At 44.5% G+C, this 25879-nt stretch overlaps 1 protein-coding gene across 3 annotated transcripts in view; it reads right to left on the bottom strand.

Moving 5' to 3' along the window:
* The window catches only part of LOC144694995 (membrane protein FAM174A-like), a 65608-nt gene extending 43118 nt beyond the window's left edge, over positions 1-22490 (bottom strand). For all 3 annotated transcript variants that reach the window (XM_078565842.1, XM_078565850.1, XM_078565832.1), the window contains exons 1-2: positions 21831-22490; positions 8085-8219 (exon numbers count right to left, since the gene is read on the bottom strand). In XM_078565842.1, the coding sequence (XP_078421968.1) occupies positions 8085-8219; positions 21831-22129 (434 nt within the window). In that variant the 5' untranslated portion in view covers positions 22130-22490. The remainder of the gene's footprint in view (positions 1-8084; positions 8220-21830) is intronic.
* Between the last annotated feature and the right edge of the window lie 3389 nt (positions 22491-25879).

Genomic DNA, 25879 nt, shown 5'->3' with positions numbered 1-25879 from the left:
AAATAGGATTAAACTGAAATCCAAAATTACTTGTAACAGGTCAAGAAGAACGGTTATGAAACCTACAACATAAAAGACCAATAGAAACTGAAAACTAAATATTGTCTTCTTATTGTTGTAATATTAAACATGCCAGGAAGTCCGAGGTAGAATTTAAAAACTAGCTCTGTAGAAAAAGTTGTTTAACAGAGGTACAAGGACTGTCACTGTGAACATTCCAATTATGCACTGGAGTGCTGCTTTGGGCTGCAGTAGAGTGCTTAAGTTGGAGTTTGGTGACTGAGGGAGTCCATGAGGAGGGAACAAGGTGATCCTTTGGGTACCGTGAGTACGGTTGGGTAAGTATTTACTACTTTTATCACTTATAGTTTTTAAGGTCTTATTTTGTAGTTCATCATTTGTAAGGGCTATATTCTGTAACAACGAGGAGCAGGGAAGAAGGGCCCTAGAGTAATTGATATTATTTGATATTAAGTATCTTCCAAAAGGTTTAATTTAATTTAAAGGGCTAAGTCATGGCAGGAGAGCTCAAAGCTGTGGTATGCTTCTCCTGCTCTATGCGGGAAGCTGGGAACATTTCCAGGTCCTGGGGCCAGCATGTGTGCGGGAAGTGTCTCCAGCTGCAGCTCCTGGAAGCCTGGGTTTCAGAGCTGGAGCGGCAGCTGGGGACACTGTGGGTCATCTGCGAGGCGGAGTGTATCGTGGTTAGCACGTATAGAGAGGTGGTCACACTGCAGGCTGAGGCCACAGGCAGGAAGGGAACGGGTGACCAGCAGGCAGAGCAAGAGGACTAGGCAGGCAGTGCAGGAATCTCCCGTGTCAATTCCCCTGCAAAACAGATATATCGCTTTGGATACTGTTGAGGGGAATGGCTTCTCAGGGGAAAGCAGCAACAGCCAAATTTGTTGCACCACAGTTGGCTCTGCTGCACAGGGGAGGAGTAAAAAGTGTGGAAATGCAATAGCTATAAGGGATTCAATTGTAAGGGGAATAGATAGGCGTTTCTGTGGCCGTAAATGAGGCCCCAGGATGGTATGTTGCCTCCCTGGTGCTAGGGTCAAGGATGTCTCAGAGCGGCTACAGGACAATCTGAAGGGGGAGGGTGAACGGCCAGTGGTCGTGGTACACATTGGTACAAACGACACAGGTGAAAAAAGGGATGAGGTCCTAAAAGCAGAATATAGGGAGTTAGGAAGCAAGTTGAAAAGTAGGACCTCAAAAGGTAGTGATCTCAGGTTTCCTACCAGTGCCACGTGCTAGTCAGAGTAGAAATAGCAAGATATATCGGATAAATACGTGACTGAAGAGATGGTGTGAGGGGGAGGCTTTTCAGATTCCTGGGACACTGGGACCGGTTCTGGGGGAGGTGGGACCAGTACAAACTGGACGTGTTACACCCGGGCAGGATCGGGACTGATGTTCCAGGGGGAATATTTGCTAGAGTGGTTGGAGAGGGTTTAAACTAAAATGGCAGGGGGATGGGAACCTATGCAAGGAGTCAGAGGAGGGGGAATCAAGGACAAGAACAAAAGACAGAAAGGGGAATAAGAAAAGTGATAGGCAGAGAAATCAAAGGCAAGAATCAAACAGGGCCTCAGTGAAAAATAGTGGGAATGGGACAAGTAATGTTAAAAAGACAAGCCTTAAGGCTTTTGTGCCTTAACGCGAGGAGCATTCGCAATAATGATGAATTAACTGCGCAAATAGACGTAAACAGATATGATATAGTTGGGGTTACGGAGACATGGCTGTAGGGTGACAAGGGGTGGGAACTGAACGTCCAGGGGTATTCAGTATTTAGGAAGGGCAGACAAAAAGGAAAAGGCGGTGGAGTTGCATTGCTGGTTAAAGAGGAAATTAATGCAATAATGAGGAAAGATATTAGCTCAGACAATGTGGAATCTGTATGGGTAGAGCTGAGAAACTAAGGGACAAAAAATGTTAGTGGGGGTTGTATATAGACTCCCAAACTGTAGTGGTGATGTTGGGAATGGCATTAAACAGGAAATTAGAGATGCATGAAATAAAGGAACATCTGTAATTCTGGGTGACTTTAATCTGCATATAGATTGGGAAAATCAAATTAGTAACAATACCATAGAGGAAGAATTCCTGGAGTGTATACCGGATGGTTTTCTGGACCAATACGTTGTGGGACCAACTAGAGAACAGGCTATCCTAGACTGGGTATTGTGTAATGAGAAAGGACTAATTGGCAATCTAGTTGTGCGAGGCCCCTTGGGGATGAGTGACCATAATATGATAGAATTCATCCTTATGTATTAGAAATACATACTTTGGTTCTGTCTTCACAAAAGGAGGACACTAATAACATACCAGAAATGTTGGGGAACACAGGGTTTAGTGAGAGGGAGGAACTGAAAAGAAATCAGTATTAGTAGGGAAATGGTGTTACGGAAATTGATGGGACTGAAGGCCAATAAATCCCCAGGGCCTGATAATCTACACCCCAGAGTACTTAAGAAGGTGGCCCTAGAAAGAGTGGATACATCGGCAGTCATCTTCCGAGATTCTTTAGACTCTGGAACATTCCTACAGGTTGGAGAGTAGCTAATGTAACCCCACTATTTAAAAAGGGAAGTAGAGACAAAACTGGGAATTATAGACCAGTCAGCCTGATGTCGATAGTGGGGAAAATTCTAGAGTCCATTATAAAAGATTTAATAGCTGAGCACTTGGAAAATGGTGGCAGAATCGGACAGAGTCAGTATGGATTTACGAAAGAGAAATCATGCTTGACAGATCTACTGGAATTTTTTGAGGATGTAACTAGTAGAGTTGATGAGGGAGAGCCAGTGGGTGTAGTTTATTTGGACTTTCAGAAGGCTTTCGACAAAGTCCCACATAAGAGATTAGCGTGTAAAATTAAAGCGCATGGGATTAGGGGTAGTGTATTGAGATGGATAGAAAATTGGTTGGCAGACAGGAAACAGAGAAGGAATAAACGGGTCTTTTTCCAAATGGCAGGCAGTGACTAGTGGGGTACCGCAGGGATCAGTGCTGGGACCCCAGCTATTCACAATATATATTAATGATTTAGATGAGGGAACTAAATGTAAAATCTCCAAATTTGCAGATGACACAAAGCTGGGTGGGAGGGTGAGCTGTGAGGAGGATGCAGAGATGCTTCAGTGTGATTTGGACAAGCTGAGTGCGTGGGAAAATGCATGGCAGATGCAGTATAATGTGGATAAATGTGAGGTTATCCAATTTGGTAGCAAAAACAGGAAGGCAGATTATTATCTGAATGGCCATAAATTAAGAGAGGGGAATGTGCGAGACCTGGGTGTCCTCGTACACCAGTCGCTGAAGGTAAGCATGCAAGTGCAGCAGGCGGTAAAGAAGGCAGATGGTATGTTGGCTTTCATAGCGAGAGGATTCGAGTACAGGAGCAGGGATGTATTGCTGCAATTATACAGGGCCTTTGTAAGACCACACCTGGAGTACTGTGTGCAGTTTTGGTCTCCTTATCTGAGGACAGATGTTCTTGCTATAGAGGGATTGCAGTGAAGGTTTACCAGACTGATTCCTGGGATGGCGGGACTGACATATGAGAAGAGATTGAGTTGGTTAGGATTATATTCGCTGGAGTTTAGAAGAATGAGGAGGGGGGATCTCATAGAAACCTATAAAATTCCAACAGGACTAGACAGGGTTGATGCAGGAAGGATGTTCCCGATGGTGGGGGAGTCCAGAACCAGGGGTCAGAGTCTAAGGATACGGGGTAGACCATTTAGGACTGAGATGAGAAATTTCTCTACCCAGCGAGTGGTGAGCCTATGGAATTTGCTACCACGAAGTTGTTGAGGCCAAAACATTGTTTGTTTTCAAGAAGGAGTTAGATATAGCTCTTGGGGCGAAAGCGATCGAAGGATATGGGGAGAAAACAGGAGCAGGTTATTGAGCTGGATGATCAACCATAATCATAAATGAATGGCGGAGCAGGCTCCAAGGGCTGAATGACCTACTCCCGCTCCTATTTTCTATGTTTCTATGGATTTGTTTAGACTACTTTAAAGACAATCGACATAATCTTCATGATATGTTGAAACTGTTTTGTATGAAGTCAGATGAGGTATGTGGGATGTAGTTGTAGATTATGAAAGTGAAGGATCACAATTGATTGGAAATTCATTGTATTTTAAAATCTACAAACCAAACTACTGGGAACCAAGCTACAGAAAATTTGTTTGCCCAATATGAAATATACATTTTCATCCCATAGAGAGAAATCCCACTTAGCTAGGTCCAGAGAGCTCAGGTGTAAGTTAGCAAGCGGCAAGATTTAAGTGTGTGCAATAGAACTGCTGCAGCTTTAACGCTAAAACCACGAGAGTTTACTGATACAAATTAGTAGCCAGCATTCAAACATTTGTCAAGTCAAACCCACCCACATTAAGATAGCGGTGTGCTGACTTACCTGAATCGGAGTGGAAGGAATGTCAGTCTACAGTAGGTCTATCTCTTCAAGCCCCTCTAGTGAGCCAGGTAGAATGCTCAATTACCTATGCTGTGGAGATCTGTGGCCTGCCTGGTTTAGATACAGGGTTATTATTCACACTCAGTTTCAATATTCCATTGCCTCAGCTTTGTTCTCATAAATAAGTGACCTGGTTTGAAAGCAGAGGGGAATATATCCAAGGCTACAGATGCCAGAAAAGTACAGTGAAGAAAACAAAAGTGAAAAGGGCAGATAGATTGAGTGGGTGGAATGACACCAGATGCAGTCATGTAATGTAAGGTAATCTACTTTGGATATAAAGAAAAGCAGATGGCAAAGCACTAGGGTGTGGATGAATAGGGGGATTTAGGTACCCAAGTCAGTAAAAGCTAGTTCTCAGCTAAAATCAAGAGTATAAATTCAGTTACACAGACTACTAATCAGATCTCATTTGGAATATTTTACTCAGTTTGGGACACAGCCCATACCCTTGTATAATAAATGCATTATTCTCAGTTTATTGCTGGATATCCAACTTATATATTCAAATACATTAAGTTTTACTGGAAAAATTGTTGATCACCTATTGTGTTGTTCATAGACAAAAACGTGAAAGTACTTTCAACTATGAATTGGTAGAAAATCTGAATTCTACCCAATTTTCTGATAAGCAGCATGTAATAGTGGTTATGAATTACCATAAACAGACAACCCTAATTGAACAAATAGCCTTGCTTTTATATTTTGATTCAAGGTTGGTTTAAAAAAACAGGTTTTACACCCAGCATGATAGAGGGAAAATTATTAATCCCGCTGAATCATGAAACATGAAGAGGGCTTTAAGTGAAAGTATACAACGTGTCACATTGTGTTCTACAATTTGCAGCGCATTATCAAAACTTAATTCAAATGGTACCACCTGCTAATCCTGGACTATTAAAGAATGCTATTAGGGGACAAGTAGGAGGAGAATAGGATAGATGAAGAAGCACATGTGGAGAAAAATACTGTCACCAATGTAATAGGTCAAATAGCTCGTTTAAATCCTATTACATTCTATGATTCCAAATTTTGGGAGAATGAAACAAAAGCATTTCCTCACTTTCCAACTGTGCCAGAGAATTGATGCCAACAGACTAAGAACAGCTTGTGTACATGTATATGGCATCCCAACGTTTCACAGGAGCATCATCATACAAAATTCAACACTGCGCCATGTAAAAAGATACAAATGAAGGTAACAAAAAGCCTGGTCAAGGAGATAGGTTTTAAGGAGCGTCTTTAAAAGAGGAAAACAAGATGTGGAGGTGGAGAGGTTTAGTGAGGCAAGTTCAGAGCTTAAGGCCTTGATAGCTGAAAGAACAGCTGCCAATGGTGGAGCAATTAAAATCGGGCATATGCAAGGGGCCAGAATTGGAGAAGCACAATATCTGGGTTGTAGGGCAGAAGGAGGTAAGAAGGGGAAAGGCATGGAGAGATTTCAAAATGAGGTGGAAAATTTTACAAGTAGGGGTGTTGCTTAACTGGGAGTAAATGCAGGTCTGTAAACACAAAGTGAATGGGACTTGATGCGAGTTAGGACATGGGCAGCAGAATTTTCGATGGCCTTAAGTTTGAGGGTAGGAGTATGTTGGGATAGTCAAGTCTACAGGTAACAAATACATGGATGAGGGTTTTAGCAGCAGATAAACAAAGTCAACGCTTTGGAGGTGGGAATGGGCAGTTTTAGTAATGGAATGGATATGTGGCCCATCTCGGGGTCAAATACTGCACCAAGGTTGTGAACAATTTAGTTCAGCTCCAGACTGTTGCTCCATGTCAGAATTAGCTTTCTTGAAATTCTACATTCATCTGGGGTTTCAGACAGAGTTCTAGAAGTGGATTTCCCATAAGCTTTTTTTTAAATATCAAGACATAAAAAGGAAGTTCTTTGAAATTCTCTTCCATTTCCTGGAATGGATGGAGTAAATGTTCATAGGAAATAGCTTGTGATTTTCAATTTCTGGTCACTCAACTGGAGCACTCACTTAGTTATTCAATCAAGTTAAGTGAGCTATTCCACTTGACTACTTAGTGTTTCACACTATTAGTAAATTACTGCACAATTTCACTAGTGCACTTCACAAACAATTTCATAATGCTAGAGTGCCAGAATGGAGTTTTCAACTGAATAGATCTATTGAAGTATTGGCACTTGATTGCTCCATGTCTTTCATGTATGTGCTGAAGCATTTTTTAATTTATACAATTTGAAGTACAATTTTATGTACATCTGTTTGATTAGGCAAAACATAGAAACAGAAAATAGGAGCAGGAGTAGATCATTCGGCCCTTTGAGCCTGCTCCGCCATTAAATATGATCATGGTTGATCCTCTAACAACACCATACTCCCGCTCTCTCCCCATTACCCTCGATGCCTTTAAAGTCCAGAAATCTATTTCCTCCTTAAACATATTCAGTGACTTGGCTTCCACAGCCTTTGTGGTAGAGAATTCCAGATTCACCACGCTCTGAGTGAAGAAGTTCCTTCTCATCTCAGTCCTAAATGGTCTATCCTGCATCCTGTGACTGTGACCCTTTGTTCTAGATCTCCCAGCCAGAGGAAACATCATCCCTGCATCTAGTCTGCCCAGTCCTGTCAAAATTTTATATGTTTCAATGAGGCACTCTCTTATTCTTCTAAAATCCAGTGAATACAGGACTACTCAGCCAAATTTCTCCTCATATGATAATCCTGTCATCCCAGGAATCAGTCCGGTGAACAGTGGCTGCACTGCCTCTATGGGAAGTATATCCTTTCTTAGGTAAGGAGACCAAAACTGTACATAATACTCCAGGTGTGGTCTCACCAAGGCCCTGTACAGCTGCAGTAAGACATCCTTGCTCCTGTACTCAAGTCCTCTGGCAACGAAGGCCAAAATACTATTTGCCTTCTTAACTGCTTGCTGCATCTGCATGCTTGCTTTCAGTGATTGGTATACAAGGACACCCAGGTCCCTTTGTACATAAACATTTCCCAATCTATCACCATTTAAATAAATACTCTGCTATTCTGTTTTTCCTACCAAAGTGGATAACTTCACACTTATCCACATTATACTGCATCTGCCATGTATTTTCCCATTCACTCAACTTGTCTAAATCGCCTTGAAGGCTCTTAACCTCCTCACCACTCACATTCGCACCATGTTTTGTGTCATCAGCAAGCTTGGAAATATTTTGGTTCTCTCATCCAAATCATTGATATATATTGTGAATAGCTGAGGCTCAAGCACCAATCCTTGTGGTGCCCCACTAGTCACGGCCTGCCATTCCAAAAAATACCCATTTCTTCCTACTCTGTTTTCAGCCTGCTAACCAAATCTGAATCCAAGTCAATATATTACGCCCAATCCCACGTGCTTTAATTTTGCACACTAACCTCTTATGTGGGACTTTATCAAAAGCTTTTATCAAAAACAATGATAAGTGATCAGTTTTTCTTTTTCCATTAATTGGAGTCTTGCATATGGTTACATTATGATTTTGGACACTAAACTAAGAGAGCCAACTAATTTACTAACTTCATAGATTGTTGTTTTTTTTTCATTAAAGAGAGCATATATTTGATTAATCACTCACCTTCTTGAATGATGTACATCAAATAATGTATCATCCTCATCATCATCATCTTGATCTAAAGGCCTCATTTCCATGTTTTCTAGATTTGTGTTCAGTATACCATACTTGCGGTTTTTTCTGTTAATCCTTCTCATCCTAGATTAAAATGAAAAATTATTGTAAACATCTCATATAGATCACAAAATAGCAGTTAATTTTGGCTATATTGTTAGCATCAAATGGATGTCATAATACAGGACATTTACCAGTGATAGCTCTTTTAATTCTGCAGAGCATTTTGGATATTTGACAGCAAGCCCCCTGTGCTGCTATGGCATCACCAACAGCCAGGCAACAAATGACACAATGTACTTTGGGGACAATTCAGACATGCAATTCAGCTCAGTTTAGGCTCAACCTCAATGTCTGGTATTTTGCTCCTTTGTTAGTAAAATTGCACTAAACATTGTACTAATGTAATATCTCTATGTAAATAACATTTTTCCAGAAAGACCTCACAAGATTGATTGTCTGATTTTCAATAAGTGTATATAATGCAACTTCTGCAAACATACAAAGGTTCTGACAAGTGTAACTAACTGTCACTGAAGTCTAGAAGAGCGTTATCCAGGGCTGCCATTTACCTTAATTGTCTGTCTTAGTCCCTTGCTTACTTTCTTGAGCTTTAGTGATATTCAAAATAAAAACTGATATTTACAGATTTCTCTCAATTTAGGCTTTTGGTGGTGGTGGTGGTGGGGCGGGGGGGCTTCAGTTGCCGTTCCCTCACAATTTTCTCTTAATTTACTGCTAAGCATAGAAATGAAAAACTGAATATGATGCTTTTTATTTTTAAATTAGCAGGACATAAGATTAACGTATTTTCTGGACCATCAATGCGTTCTAATGTGCAGAAAAATGCCTAGGAGAAAATTTGTAGGACTCAGGCACTCAAGATTGAATTGCTGAGCTCCACACAACTGGAAGTGGACACAGTATGGTATAGATTCACAATTATAAACATGGCTTATAACAAACCCTTGGATTTAACAATTTTAGTGGCAAGATCTGATGTTGTCAGTAGAAAACTGCCTAGCTCAGACACAGTAATGCGGCTTAAGCCGGGCTAATAGAAACATAACATAGTAGCGCAAATCTCACATTACATATCCAGTCATCGACTGATAGGACAACCCACCATTTTCTCACAAACCACATGAAGCAGTGGGTCTGAAGAGGCAAATGAAAGCAAGAATGGGAGTATGAGGCAGTTGGCCCAGGGCACTGTCTTAAAAATCAAATAGCATTTGCACTCTTATTAGCTTCAAGTTTGCTTGCATCCTAGCTACATCCTCAAAATTCTTGCACGTCTAAAGCCTACCCGCCTCCCCACACTACCTCTTTTTACATGTCACCTTAGCAAAACCTCCCCCAGTGTAATCTACAAAACCCCCTTCACTTATCCCCCAAGCTCAGAACTTCCTCCATTCTTCCAGTAAAGAATTTGTCCAGGTGGAAAAATCCCTCCCAATCTCAGATACCTGACACTGTTCCCCAAAAGGCCACATTATGATTCCACATCCTGGTTTGGAATTTCCTGATATGATCACATTAGATAATCCAACTGTTGTATGAGTATCACAGAAGTAAACCAGCAACTATGATATTCGATGGGAATCCCTGAGATGAGCAAAAGTGAGCCAGAGTAGACAGTTGACTCATGGAACAACCCACATTTAGGTCATGAGATGTATTATATCTTTACTGGAAATTCAACCTACCAAGATATAAAAAGTATACACGCACAAAAAAATGTAAATATGCAAATTAAAAGTGCTGCACAAGGAAACAGTTTAATTTTTCAAAAAAAAATACAGCCACTCACTATGTCAAACATGGTATCCTTACCAAATTTTAGCCCTGAATACAAATATATTATGTTTTTGGGATCTATGCCAAACATTCTGTTCCACATCCTTTTCCCCCCCCCAACAATAAACTACCGTAATTGTGATTCAAAATTAAGAGCTACGTCACCCATGTATGAAAGGGACACGTTGAACTTTAACTGTTTAAGCTTTGTCATGTTTATACATCATTTCATACTTGACAAGATTACTGCCTTTAATTTCTCCTATTCCCCCATTCTATAATAAAATTAACAGATGCTTCAGCAAATCAAATGTGGTGTTTTAACCTTTAAACTGCCAGCAGATTCAGGGAAACCGATGGGTTTTCACGACAATCAACAATGGTTTCATGGTCATCATTAGACTAATTCCAGATATTTATTTAATTCAAATTCCACCATCTGCCATGGTGGGATTCAAACCCAGGTCCCCAGAGCATTACCCCTGGGTCTCTGGATTACTAGTCCGGTGACAACACCACTATGCCACCTCCCCTAAAATCTTTTACTCACAGAAGTTGCTGGAAGTGCAAGCTTGTAACTTTGCAGTGAGGGCAACAGTGCATCTGGGACAAAAACAAAAATACCTGGAAAAACTCAACAGGTCTGGCAGCATCTGTGGAGAGGAGCACAGTTAACGTTTCGAGTCCAAATGACCCTTCAACAGAACTAAGTAAAAATAGAAAAGAGGTGAAATATAAATTGGTTTAAGTTGGTGCATCTGGGACCTTGGTGAACAAAGGATAAACCTGTGGATCTCCTTAACCAATGAAATTATAAGATTAGAAATAAACAGGGCAAGGACCGAGGAGGAGGATGAATTTGAGTGGGTGAATTCAATGTCAAATCAGATAGAGAAATAAAGAGAAGGAAAGAAAGGATTAACAGAGAATGAAAAAAAGAGACAAAGGAAAATTAAAACTGTAAATTTCATTTTTTAAATTTCCAAATAATTATAACCTGAAGGAATAAGACCCCATACTTTTAGTTGTTCACTTTCAGGGCAAGAAAGATTGAAAAGCAGTCATTAATAATTGTCATTTAGAGGGTACTAATAATAAGATATGCTATTAATTATTGGGATTAACTTTATGGCGTTTTTAATGGGCAACTAGTGTGCAAATACAGCAACTTCATCAAAATCACAGGGAAGGGCGAGATGCTGTTCTCATGAAACTAACAGCTTCTTCTTCTTATCATGTCCACGGACAGTCTATACATGGCCCAGCCAGAACTGGACACATTTTTGCGCCTTGCTGTTGAATTCGGCAAGATCTGCCACAGTGCAAGGTTTCTCTAGCGATAGGCATTGCAGGAGATGTTGCATAGTCTGTGGCTCAGTTCCACATTCACAAGTTGTCGGGCTGGTTGTATATCCCCATTTGCTTAGTGACTCCTTTGAACGACCTACACCAGTCCTAAGTCTGTTAAGGCACTTCCAGGTTGCCTAGTTGCAATTAGCTCCTGGGGGAAGGCTTTCATCCGGCAGAATTTCCACCGCTGGGGGTTGTTCGAGACTGGCGAGCCGGTCTTTCCACAAGGCGATGCGGGCTTCAGATGGGGTGATTGTAATGGAACAGCACTGTTCATGAAACTGTTCCTTGACTTTAGGCGGCTGGTTGTAGGTGTATGACCATGGAGAGGGTGCCTCTCATCTGATGTTTGACGGAGTCGCTATTTCTTACTGGCTACCGTTCTTCTTATATCAGGGGGAGCAATACCCGCCAGGATATATAGGCTGATGGTGTTTGTTGGTTTCAAACAACCTGTGATAAGTGGGCAACTTGCATTCAGAACGGCATCCATCTTCTTAACACGAGTAGATCTTTCCCATGCAGGGCAGGCGTATTCGGCAGTGGAATAGCAAAGAGCAAGTGCACTGGTTCGCAAACTAACAGCGAAGCAGTGCAAATGCAAGCAGGTTGACAGGACAAGGGATAGTTTACCATGATCACAGTCACAAAGGATGTTATTTGTGACTTTGACAAGGGCTATTTCAGTATTGTGCCAGGAGCAGCAACCTGATTGGGGGGATTCAAAAATAGAGTTCCAGGAAAGATGCCATAGATTTGAGAGGTGACAGCAATTTTAAGGACTGAGAGTAAAGGAAATTTTACGATGGGACAGTAGTATGCAAGGACAGAGGGGTCAAGGGTAGGGTTTTTTCAGATGGGTGATTACGGCAGATTTCAATGTGAGCCGGACAGTATCTGAGGCAAAAGAATCATTGACAATATCAGTTAACTTGAGGGCCAAAGAGGCAATTTCCGTGGCCAGCAGCTTGGTGGAAATAGTGCCAAGGGAACAAAATGTTGGTCTAATGGATGAGATGAACTCAGAAACGGGAGATAGAAGAGAAGATAGAAAAAAAGACAATTAGAGCTCAGATAGGACAGGGGACAACCTTAGGGAAAATTTGGCCTGATGAAATAGGGGAAGGAGGAAATTGTCAATAAGATTAAGACTATTAGTCAATGTAGTTCTTGCACTTATTGGCAAAACTCTCACCACCAAAAGACAGTGAATACTAAGGCAATTAGTGCTTTCAAGAGAGATACATTTTTGTTAGGTAAGGGTATCAAAGGATGTGGATTAAACAGGTAAATGGGGTTTAGGTGCAGATCAGCCATGATCTCAGTGAATAGCTCAAGGGGAAGAATGGCCTACTCTTTCCTATTCCTTACAAAAAGGAGAAAAGACTCATAGTTTATATTGTGTCGTTCACAGCAACTGGACGTATCAAAACGCTTTACAGCTGATGAATTACTTTTGAAGTGTAGTCACTGTTGTAATGTAGGAAATGTGGCAGCCAATTTGCATACAAGAAGCTCCCACAAACAGCAATGTGATAAAAACAAAAAGCTAAAAGCTACTGCGGATGCTGGAAATCCAAAACAAAACAAAAACAGAATTACCTGGAAAAACTCAGCAAGTCTGGCAGCATCGGCGGAGAAGAAATCAGTCAACGTTTCGAGCCTCCATGGCCCTTCGGCAGAACTGCAGCATAGTTTCAACAAGGGAGAAATATAAATTGGTTTAAGGTGGGTGGGGGGCGGGGGGGAAGAGACACATTGAGGGTGTGGTGTGAGCAGATAATCAAAAGATGTCAGAGACAAAAGGGTCAAAGAGGTGTTGAAGGTGGTGGTCTTTGTCTGAGAAAAGTGCTAATTAAGAATGGAATACAGGATATTCAAAGTACAGCTCTAGTGGGGGTGGGGTGGAAAGACTAAAGGTTTTAGTTTTAGATTTAAAAATAATGGAAATAGGTGGGGAAAGAAGAATCTATATAAATTATTGAAAAAAAAGCGGGTGGGGGGGAAAAGAAACGGGGTGGGGATGGGGGGAGGGGGAGTTTAAGATCTAAAGTTGTTGAATTCAATATTCAGCCCAGAGGGCTGTAAAGTGCCTAGTCGGAAGATGAGGTGCTGTTCCTCCAGTTTGCGTTGGGCTTCACTGGAACAATGCAGCAAGCCAAGGACAGACATGTTGGCAAGAGAACAGGGTGGAGTGTTAAAATGGCAAGCGACAGGGAGGTTTGGGTCTTTCTTGCGGACAGGCCGCAGGTGTTCCGCAAAACGGTCGCCCAGTTTGCGTTTGGTCTCTCCAATGTAGAGGAGACCGCATTGGGAGCAACGAATGCAGTAGACTAAGTTAGGGGAAATGCAAGTGAAATGCTGCTTCACTTGAAAGGAGTGTTTGGGCCCTTGGACGGTGAGGAGAGAGGAAGTGAAGGGGCAGGTGTTGCATCTTCTGCGTGGGCATGGGGAGGTGCCATAAGTGGGGGTTGAGGAGTAGGGGGTGATGGAGGAGTGGACCAGGGTGTCCCGGAGGGAATGATCCCTACGGAATGCCGTCAAGGGGGGTGAAGGGAAGATGTGTTTGGTGGTGGCATCATGCTGGAGTTGGCAGAAATGGCGGAGGATGATCCTTTGATCTCTGTGTTTAATTGACTGCCACCTCTCTTCAAAAAAATGCCCTCTTGGAAGAAGTACGGTTCTGTCCTCCGACAGGATTTCCGACTGTCTCTTCTGCCCTGCTCACCTTCATTGCTTTCCATTTCTCTCCTGGTGTTTGACAAGGTGTTTACTAAAACCCGCTTTCACAGCCATATCTCCTTTCTCAGTGACTGTCTCCGTCTCCGACTCACCCCACGTGGATTTCAACTGAAATTCCATCCCTCTCGTTTCGAACCCACCCAGGATTACAGGTATCTCCGGGACATAAAACGTTTCTCGGACTGCTGTTCCCGTCGCATTCTGAGATCCACACTCAGTGCCATGCACCGCCATATGAACACACTCGACCTCTCCCTCCAGCAGCACCGCCGCACCCTTTTTCAAAGCTGCGCGTGCCCCCAGTTTCATTTTATTCTTCGCCTCATCCGTCGCCTCAACAAGAAACTTTTTCTCTTTCTCTCAAGTGCTAAGGAACGCAAGCTCCAACAACTCATCGACTCCAACACCCATCTGGGACCCTCCACCCCTGCTTGTCCCTCCGTCCTCACCCCATCTTCCAATCCCAGCCCCAGCCGCGTATTCACTATACCCCCTGACCTTCCCCTCTCCGATGCTGAACGTTCAGTGCTCAGCAAAGGACTTAGTTTCATACCCTTACGCCCTCATCTCAATGAATTTCGGGCTCGGCATGATGCTGAACTCTTCTTCCGCCGTCTTCGTCTCCGTGCTCACTTCTTTGGGCAGGAGTACTCTCCCCGTTCAACGGATCCTTTTACCCACCTCCAATATTCTCCCTCCACTTGGACCCCTCCCTCTGGATTCTTACCTTCTCTTGATCTTTTCATTGAGAACTGTCGGCGTGACATTAGCCGTCTCAATTTCTCTGCTCCTCTCACCCATTCTAATCTGTCTCTCTCTGAACTCGCTGCACTCCGTTCTCTCAGGTCCAACCCCAACATTGTCATCAAACCCGCTGACAAGGGTGGTACTGTTGTTGTCTGGCGCATTGACCTCTACCTCGCGGAGGCTGAGCGTCAACTCGCAGACGTTTCCTCCTACCTCTCCCTGGACCATGACCCCACCACAGAACATCAAGCCATTGTTTCCAGGACTGTCACTGACCTCATCTCCTCTGGAGATCTTCCTCCCACAGCTTCCAACTTGATAGTCGCCCAACCTCGGACGGCCCGCTTCTACCTCCTACCCAAAATCCACAAACAGGACTCTCCTGGCAGACCGATCGTGTCAGCCTGTTCCTGCCCCACGGAACTCATTTCTCGTTATCTTGACTCCCTTCTCTCTCCCCTTGTCCAGTCCCTTCCCACCTACATCCGTGATTCCTCTGACACCTTACGTCACATCAACAATTTCCAGTTCCCTGGCCCCAACCGCTTCCTCTTCACCATGGATGTCCAATCCCTCTACACCTCCATCCCCCACCAGGATGGTCTGAGGGCCCTTAGCTTCTTCCTTGAACAGAGGCCCCAACAATCCCCATCCACCACTACTCTCCTCCGTCTGGCTGAACTTGTTCTCACACTGAACAATTTCTCCTTTAACTCCTCTCACTTCCTCCAAATAAAAGGTGTGGCTATGGGTACCCGCATGGGCCCCAGCTATGCCTGTCTCTTTATGGGGTATGTGGAACATTCCTTGTTCCAGTCCTACTCCGGCACACTCCCACAACTCTTTCTCCGGTACATCGATGATTACTTCGGTGCTGCTTCATGCTCTCGTCGGGACCTGGAAAAATTTATTAATTTTGCTTCCAATCTTCACCCCTCCATCATCTTCACATGGTCCATCTCTGACACTTCTCTTCCCTTCCTTGACCTCTCTGTCTCAATTTCTGATGATAGACTGTCCACCAATATCCATTACAAGCCTACCGACTCCCACAGCTACCTCGACTACAGCTCCTCACACCCCGCTTCCTGTAAAGACTCCATTCCATTCTCTCAGTTCCTTCGCCTCTGTCGCATCTGTTCTGATGACGCTACCTTCAAAAACAGCTCCTCTGACATGTCCTCCTTCTTCCTTAACCGAGGTTTTCCATCCACGGTCGTTGACAGGGCCCTCAACCGTGTCCGGCCCATATCCCGTGCATCCTCCCTCACGCCTTCTCCTCCTTCCCAGAAACATGATTGGGTCCCCCTTGTCCTCACTTATCACCCCACCAGCCTCCGCATTCAAAGGATCATCCTCCGCCATTTCCGCCAACTCCAGCATGATGCCACCACCAAACACATCTTCCCTTCACCCCCCTTGACGGCATTCCGTAGGGATCGTTCCCTCCGGGACACCCTGGTCCACTCCTCCATCACCCCCTACTCCTCAACCCCCACTTATGGCACCTCCCCATGCCCACGCAGAAGATGCAACACCTGCCCCTTCACTTCCTCTCTCCTCACCGTCCAAGGGCCCAAACACTCCTTTCAAGTGAAGCAGCATTTCACTTGCATTTCCCCTAACTTAGTCTACTGCATTCGTTGCTCCCAATGCGGTCTCCTCTACATTGGAGAGACCAAACGCAAACTGGGCGACCGTTTTGCGGAACACCTGCGGCCTGTCCGCAAGAAAGACCCAAACCTCCCTGTCGCTTGCCATTTTAACACTCCACCCTGTTCTCTTGCCAACATGTCTGTCCTTGGCTTGCTGCATTGTTCCAGTGAAGCCCAACGCAAACTGGAGGAACAGCACCTCATCTTCCGACTAGGCACTTTACAGCCCTCTGGGCTGAATATTGAATTCAACAACTTTAGATCTTAAACTCCCCCTCCCCCCATCCCCACCCCGTTTCTTTTCCCTCCCCACCCGCTTTTTTTTCAATAATTTATATAGATTCTTCTTTCCCCACCTATTTCCATTATTTTTAAATCTAAAACTAAAACCTTTAGTCTTTCCACCCCACCCCCACTAGAGCTGTACTTTGAATATCCTGTATTCCATTCTTAATTAGCACTTTTCTCAGACAAAGACCACCACCTTCAACACCTCTTTGACCCTTTTGTCTCTGACATCTTTTGATTATCTGCTCACACCACACCCTCAATGTGCCTCTTCCCCCCCGCCCTCCACCCACCTTAAACCAATTTATATTTCTCCCTTGTTGAAACTATGCTGCAGTTCTGCCGAAGGGCCATGGAGGCTCGAAACGTTGACTGATTTCTTCTCCGCCGATGCTGCCAGACTTGCTGAGTTTTTCCAGGTAATTCTGTTTTTGTTTTGTTTAGCAATGTGATAATGATGGATTATCTGTTTTTCAGATGTTGACTGAGGAATAAATATTGGCCAGAGATAACTCCCCTGCTCTTCTTCAAAATTGTGCCCTGGAATCTTCTACACCCACCTGAAAGGATTGACAGGGCCTTGGTTTAATGTTTCATCTGAAAGATAGCACTTCTGACAGCATAGCACTCCCTCAGTACTACACTGAAGTGTCAGCTTAGATTGTGCTCAAGTTATGGAGTGGGATTTGAGAACCCACTAGAATGCTACCAACTGAGCAATGGCTGACCTGAATGATCCTGAGCTGTAACATCAGGATAGTATATTATTTTGAAGTGGCTGTCAACAACACAGCCGACCTTCCTCATTGTTGTGGGCTCAATGACAATTCACAACTACTGACACTGCAGCTAGCCTGCATTACCCTAATGACACCATACAATTCAGGGATAGCGAGTTTCAAGATTAGTGGTTAGTGTCAAGTGTTAGGGAGGGGTTAGTGATTATTGTTGGTACTATTTTTCTTATTATTACCAACAGCAGATACCATTGCTTATGGGTCATTCTTGTGGTTTGTATATTCTTAGCTTTACTCAAGAAAGATCTCGAGCGTGCAATGTCTAATGTTGGCAGCTCTCAATAAAATTATTCTACTTAAAGGGTGGATGACTGTGTATATAACTGGTGATTGGAGAAACTGCTTGTGTCATTTTGCCTCTTCCCATATCTATCATTGCAATTAAGTTCTGACCCTAAATCTCAACATAAAGCCTGTTACCATCCAAGTTATTGGTGGTTAAAAACAGCATTTCACTTGCATTTCCCCTAACTTAGTCTACTGCATTCGTTGCTCCCAATGCGGTCTCCTCTACATTGGAGAGACCAAACGCAAACTGGGCGACCGCTTTGCAGAACACCTGCGGTCTGTCCGCAAGAAAGACCCAAACCTCCCTGTCGCTTGCCATTTTAACACTCCACCCTGCTCTCTTGCCCACATGTCTGTCCTTGGCTTGCTGCATTGTTCCAGTGAAGCCCAACGCAAACTGGAGGAACAGCACCTCATCTTCCGACTAGGCACTTTACAGCCTTCCGGGCTGAATATTGAATTCAACAGCTTTAGATCTTAAACTCCCCTCCCCCCATCCCCACCCCGTTTCTTCCCCCTCCCTTTTTTTTCAATAATTTATATAGATTCTTCTTTTCCCACCTATTTCCATTATTTTTAAATCTACAACTAATACCTTGTTAGTCTTTCCACCCCACCCCCACTAGAGCTGTACCTTGAGTATCCTGCCATCCATTCTTAATTAACAATTTTCTTAGATAATATCACCACCTTCAACACCTCTTTGATCCTTTTGTCTGTGACATCTTTTGATTATCTGCTCCTATCACTGCTTGCTTGTCCCCACAACCACCCCACCCTCAACTTCTCTCTCCCCCCCGCCCTCCACCTTAAACCAGCTTATATTTCACCTCTCTCCTAACTATACTTCAGTTCTGTTGAAGGGTCATGTTGGACTCGAAACGTCAACTCTTTTCTTCTCCACCGATGCTGCCAAACCTGCTGAGTTTTTCCAGGTAATTCTGTTTTTGTTCAAGTTATTGGTGAACCTGCTATGTTTCCAACATTTCAGAGACCCAAAGTATTCTATAGACATATAAATAGTAAATAGGTGGCAAAAGGTGGAGTAGGGCTGATTAGGGGTCAAAAAGGGAATTTACACATGGAGGAATTTAGGGCGACTGACATAGTGGTAATGCCACTGGACAAATAATCCAGAAGCCCAGGCTAACGTGCTGGGGACATGGGTTCAAATCCCGCCACAGCAGCTGGTAGAATTTGAATTCAGTCAATAAATCTGGAATACAAAGCTAGTCTCAGTGATGGTGACCATGAAACTATCATCAATTGTCGTAAAAACCCATCTGGCTCACTAATGTCCTTTAGGGAAGGAAATCTGCCATCCTTACCTGGTCTGGCCTACATGTGACCCCAGACCCACAGCAATGTGGTTGACTCTTAACTGTCTTCTGAAATGGCCCAGCAAGCTACTCAGTTCAAGGGCAATTAGGGATGGGCAACAAATGCTGGTCTTGCCAGTGACACCCACATCCCATGAAAGAATAAAGAAAAAAAAAGGCAGGGGAATAGCTAAGGTACTAAATGATAAGTCACCATGACCAGATGAGATGCGTCCAAGGATACGGAGGAAACAGTGTGCAGAGGCGCTAGCCACAATTTTTCAGTCTTACTTAGACTCAGGGGTGATGCCAGAGGACTGGAGAATTGCAAATGTAACAGCCTTGTTCAAAAAAGGGTGTAAAAGAAAAGCCCAGCAACTACAGGCCAGTCAGTTTAACTTCCCAGGTGAGGAAACTTCTGGAAACAAATTAATAGTCACAAGGACAAGTATGGGTTAATTCAGGAAAGCCAGCATGGAGTTAAGGGTAAATCGTGTTTAACTAACTTGCTGCAATTTTTTTTTAAAGAGATAACAGAAAGGGTTAATGAGAGTGGTACACATGGACTTCCAGAAGACCATAAGTCATAGGAGCAGAAGGAGGCCATTCAGCCCACTAAGTCTGCTCCACCATTTAATGAGATCATGGCTGATCTGACAATCCTCAACTCCACTTTCCTGCCCTGTCCCCATAACCCTTGATTCCCTTACTGATTAAAAATCAGACTATCTCAGCCTTAAATATGCTTAATGTAGCCTCTACAGCCCTCTGCGGTAAAGAATTCCACAGATTGACTACCCTCAGAAGAAATTCCTCCACATCTCTGTTTTAAATGGGCGCCCTCTTACTCTGAGATTATGTCCACTGGTCCTCGACTCTCCCACAAGGGGAAACAACCTCTCAGCATCTACCCTGTCAAGCCCCCTAAGAATCTCATGTTTCAATAATGTTGCCTCTCATTCTTCTAAACTCCAATGAGTACAGGCCCAACCTACTCAACCTCTTCTCATAAGAAATTCCTTCTATACCCAAGATCAACCTAGCGAACCTTCTCTGGGCTGTCTCCAATGCCAGTATATCTTTCTTTAAATAAGGGGACCAAAACTGTTCAAAGTATCCTAGGTATGGTCTAACTAGTGCCTTATATCATTTTAGCAAGACTTCCCCATTTTTATACTCCATTCCCTTTGAAATAAAGGCCAACATTCTATTTGCCTTACCTATTACCTGTTGAACTAATATGCTAGCTTTTTGGGATTCATGAACAAGGACCCCCAAATGCCTCTGTGCTGCAGCCTTCTGCAGTCTTTCTCAATTTAAATAATATTCAGCTCCTCTATTCTTCCTGTCAAAGTGCATAACCTCACATTTTCCCACATTATATTCCACCTGCCAAGTTTATGCCCACTCACTTAACCTTCCAATATCCCCTCTGTAGACTCCTTGTGTCACCCTCACCACCTGCTTTCCCACCTATTTTTGAGTCATCTGCAAACTTGGCAATAGTACAGAAGACATTTGATAAAGTGCTACACAACAGACTTATAAGCAAAGTTATAGCTCATGAAATAAAAGGGACAGTAGCAACATACATACAAGATTAGCTAAATGACAAGAAACAAAGTAGTGGTTAATGGATGTTTTTGCTCTGCAGAAGGGTTTGTAGTGGCATTCCCCAGGGGTCAGTGTTGGGACCCTTGCTCTTCCTAATATATTTTAATGATTTTATGTACAGGGCACAATTTCAAAAATTTCAGATGGTACAAAATTTGAAAGCATCGTAAAGTGTGAAGATAGTGAAGTTGGTAGAATGGGTGGGGTGGACAAGTGGCAGATGAAATTAAATGAAGAGAAATTTGAAGTAATTCATTTTGGTAGGAAAAACACAGAAAAACAATATAAAGATAAGTCTAAATGGGATGAAGGGGCAAAGGGACCTGGATGTATATGCCATAAGTCATTGAAGATGGCAGGAGAGGTTGAGAGCATGGTTAATAAAGTATACAGTATCCTAGGCTTTATTAATAACAGCATAGAGTACAAGAGAAAGGAGGTTATTTTAAACTTGTACACAACACTGGTTTGGCCTCAACTGGAGTGTAGTGTCCAGTTTTGGGCACATGACTTTAGGAATGATATGAAGGCACTGGAGAGAATGCAAAAGAGACTCAAGAATGGCTGCAGGGATGAGGAAGTTATGTAGATAGATTGGAGAAGTTGGGACTGTTTTCCTTGGAGTAGAAGGTTGAGAGGAGATTTGATAGTGTGAGGGGTCTGTACAAAGGGATAGGGAAAAACTGTTCCCACTGGTGGCAGGATCGAGAAGCAGAGGCCACAGATTTAAGACAATTGGCATAAGGAGCAATGGAGACATGAGAAGAAACATTTTCTTGCAGCAAGTGAAGATCTGGAATGCGCTGCCTTGAGACTGTGGTGGAGGCAGGTTCAACCAAGGCATTCAAATGGAGATTGGAAGAAATAATGTGCAGGGTTAAGGATAGGGAGGGGGTGGGAGAATGGCACTAGGTGAATTGCTCATTTGGAGAGCTGGCATAAATAGGATGGGCTGAATGACCTCCTTTCGTGCTATAACAATTCTGTGATTTCCTATTATGGTAGGCTACTGGTTCTCCTCGGTTCACTGAGCTGTCATCGAAGTAATAACAATAAACAGGGTCACTGTTCCACCTGGGAACCGCTCCCCCTCACCTGATGGTTCTCACCACGAAGTAGATGACGACCAGGGCGGTGACAACGACCAGCACATACAGGGCCCGCTGGATCATCATGGTCTGTTCCGCAGAGGTCTCATGGTACTTGCCACCCTTGGTCTCGCCCCTCGCCTCCTGCCCGGTGCTATTGCTGCTGCTGTTGGCTTGGTGACCCGGGACGGTGCCGGTCCTGTTTCCTTGCTGCTTCATGGACTCTCGCGTACCCAGCACCGCATGTCCAGCCCACATCAGAAGCCAAAGCCAAAGCAGCCGAGGCCCGCACAGCCTCCGACACATAACAGAAAGACGGCCGAAAACTCAGTGTGAAGCCGGCCTTCCACCGCGGCTCCGACTAAAGCCTCGGCCTCCCGCCGTTAATGGGCGGGCGCGAGCGAGCGGTGACGTCAGCGAACCCGGAACTGGCGCCGATTGTTTGTTTCACCTGAGAATTCCACACGTGGAGGGAGCACGGGGCGAGCTGCCCGTCCACCTCAACACGTCCCCGTCCCGGAGTGAGCACGGGGCGGGCCGCTGTATCTCAACACATCACCGTCTGGGAGAGAGGACAGGACACAGCAATGCAGTTGACTCTTATATGCCCTCTGAAATGGCCTAGCGAGCCACTCAGTTGTACCAAACTGCTACAAAGTCTCAAAAAAGGAATTAAACCCAGTATCAACCTCGGCACCGGATACAATTACACCAACTCTGTCCTGTTGACCCTGCAAACTCCTCCTTACTGATTTTGGGGGGGGGGGGGGGGGGGTGGCTAGTGCCAAAATTGGGAGAGCTATCTCATAGACTAGTCAAGCAACAGCCTGACATAGTCAGCCTCACAGAATTATACCTTACAGATAGTGTCCCAGACGCCACCATTACCATCCCTGGGTATGTCCTGTCCCACCAGGACAGACCCAGCAGAGGTAGCGGCACAGTGGTATACAGTTGGGAGGGAGTTGCCCTGGGAGTCCTCAACATTGAGTCTGGACCCCATGAAGTCTCATGGCATCAGGTCAAACATGGGCAAGGAAACCTCCTGCTGATTACTACGTACCACCCTCCGTCAGCTGATGAATCAGTACTGTTCAATGTTGAACATCACTTGGAGGAAGCACTGAGGGTGGCAAGGGTGCAGAATGTACTCTGGGTGGGGGATTCAATGTCCATCATCGCGACTGACCGTGCTGGCCGAGTGCTAAATGACATAGCTGCTAAACTGGATCTGCGGCAGGTGGTGAGGCAACCAACAAAAGCGAAAAACATACTTGACCTCATCCTCACCAACCTGCCTGCTGAAGATGCATCTGCCCATGACAGTATCGGTAGTAGTGACCACTGCACAGTCGCTGTGGAGATGAAACCCCACCTTCATATTGAGGATACCCTCCATCGTGGTGTGTGGCACTACCGCCTTGCTAAATGGGATAGATTTCGAACAGATCTAGCAGCTCAAGACTGGGCATCCATGAGGTGTTGTGGGCCATCAGCAGCAAAAGAATTGCACTCAAACACAATCTGTATCCTCACGGCCCGTCATATCCTAAGCACCAAGTGATAGACAGAGCTAAGCGATCCCATAACCAATGGATCAGATCTAAGCTCAGCAGTTCTGTACATCCAGTTGTGAATGGTGGTGGACAATTAAACAACTCACTGGAGGAGGAAGCTCCACAAATATCCCCATTCTCAATGATGGGGAAGCACAGCACATCAGTGCAAAAGACAAGGCTGAAGCATTTGCAACAATCTTTAGCCAGAACTACCAAGGGGATGATACATCTTGGTCTCCGGTCCCCGAGAGGTCCCCTGCATCACAGAATGCAGTCTTCAACCAATTCAATTCACTCCACGTGATATCAAGACTGAAGGTACTGGATAGTGCAAAGGCTATGGGCCCTGACAATATTCCAGCAATAATATTGAAGACTTGCTGCACCTCTAGCCAAGCTGTTCCAGTACAGCTAAAACACATCTATCTGGTTATGTGGAAAATTGCTCAGGCATGTCCTGTACACAAAAAGCAGGACAAATCTAACCCAGCCAATTACAGTCCCATCAGTCTATCTTCAAACATCAGTAAAGTAATGGAAGGGGTCATCAACAGTGCTATCAAGCGGCACTTGCTTAGCAATAACCTCCTCACTGACGCCTAATTTGGGTTCCACCAGGGCCACTCAGCTCCTGACCTCATTACAGCCTTGGTTCAAACATGGACAAAAGAGCTGAACTCCCGAGGTGAGGTGAAAGTGGCTGCCCTTGACATCAAAGCTGCATTTGACAGAGTGTGGCATCAAGGAGTCCTAGCAAAACTGGAGCCAATGGGAATCAGGGGGAAAACTCTCCGCTGGTTGGAGTCATACCTAGCACAAAGGAAGGTGGCTGTGACTGTTGGAGGTCAGCCAGCTCCAGGACATCACTGCAGGAGTTCCTCAGGGGAGTGTCCTCGGCCCAACCATCCTCAGCTGCTTCATCAATGATATTCTTTCCATCATAAGGTCAGAAGTGGGGATGTTCGCTGATGATTGTACAATGTTCAGCACCATTTGTGACTCCTTAGATACTGAAGCAGTCCATGTCCAAATGCAGCAAGACCTGGACAATATCCAGGCTTGAATTGACAAGTGGCAAGTAACATTCGCACCAAGTGCCAAGCAATGACCATCTCCAACAAGTGAGCATCTAACCATTGCCCCTTGATGTTCAATGGCATTGCCATCACTGAATTCGCCACTATCAACATCCTGGGCATTACTAATGACCAGAAACTGAACTATACTAGCCATACAGTGGCTACAAGAGCAGTTCAGCGGCTAGGAATCCTGCGATGAGTAACTCATCTCCTGACTCCCCAAAGCCTGTCCACCATCTACAAGGCACAAGTCAGGAGTTTGATGGAATACTCCCCACTTCCCTGGATGTGTGTGGCTCCGACAACACTCAAAAAGCTCGACACCATCCAGGACAAAGCAGCCCATTTGATTGGCACCCCATCCACAAATGTTCACTCCCTCTGCCACCAACACACAGTAACAGCAGTGTGTACGATTTACAAGATGCACTGCAGGAATTCACCTAGGATCCTTAGACAGCACATCCCATCTAGAAGAACAAGGGCGGCAGATAGATGGGAACACCACCACCAAGTTCCTCTCCAAGTCACTCACAATCCTGACTTGGAAATATGTTGCCGTTCCTTCACTGTCGCTGGGTCAAAATCCTGGAACTCCCTAACAGTGCTGTAGGTGTACCTACACCACATGAACTGCAACGGTTGAAGAAGGCAGCTCACCACCACCTTCTCAAGGGCAACTAGGGATGGGCAATAAATGCTGGCCCAGCCAGCGAAGCCCACATCCTGTGAATGAATAAAGAGAAGGCTGCTGTTCTGCAATACATCCGGGTCTAGGAGAGAGCACAGGGCAGGCTGCTGTACTGCAAGATACCCCTGTCCAGGAGACAGGACATGGCAGGCTGCTGTATTGCAATACAGTACATTCCTGTCCAGGAGAGAGGACAGGCAGGCTGCTGTACTGCAATACATCCCTGTCCGGGAGAGAGCACAGGACAGGCTGCTGTTCTGCAATACACCCCTGCCCAGTAGAAAGCATAAGTTCTTCCCCACAAGTAGCTAGTCTACCTTGGCCAGATCCTGCCTTATTTTACTAAAATCCGCTCACCCCCAATCCAAAACATTTTTTTGCAACTTGTCTATTTCTTTGCCCACATCAAGCTTAAATTGTACCATGTTGTGGTCGCTATTGCTAAAATGCTCCCCCCCACCACCTCAGCCACCTGTCCGGCTTCATTCCCCAGAATTAGGTCCAGGACTGCGGCGTCCCTTGTTGGACAATCTACATATTTACCTAAAAAGTTCTCCTGTACACATTTCAAGAAATCCACTCCATCCAAGCCCTTAACATTATGCCTATTCCAATTAATGTTGGGAAAGTTGGAATCACCTAATATAATTACCCTATTGTTATTGTTTTTACACACCTCCGCGAATTGTGCACATATTTGCTCCTCAATTTCCTGCTGACTATCTGG

Source organism: Cetorhinus maximus, chromosome 2, assembly GCF_964194155.1.
Source record: "Cetorhinus maximus chromosome 2, sCetMax3.hap1.1, whole genome shotgun sequence".
Classification (NCBI taxonomy): domain Eukaryota; kingdom Metazoa; phylum Chordata; class Chondrichthyes; order Lamniformes; family Cetorhinidae; genus Cetorhinus; species Cetorhinus maximus.
Note: the sequence above shows the minus strand (reverse complement) of the source record. Positions and strands in the feature narration are given on the sequence as shown.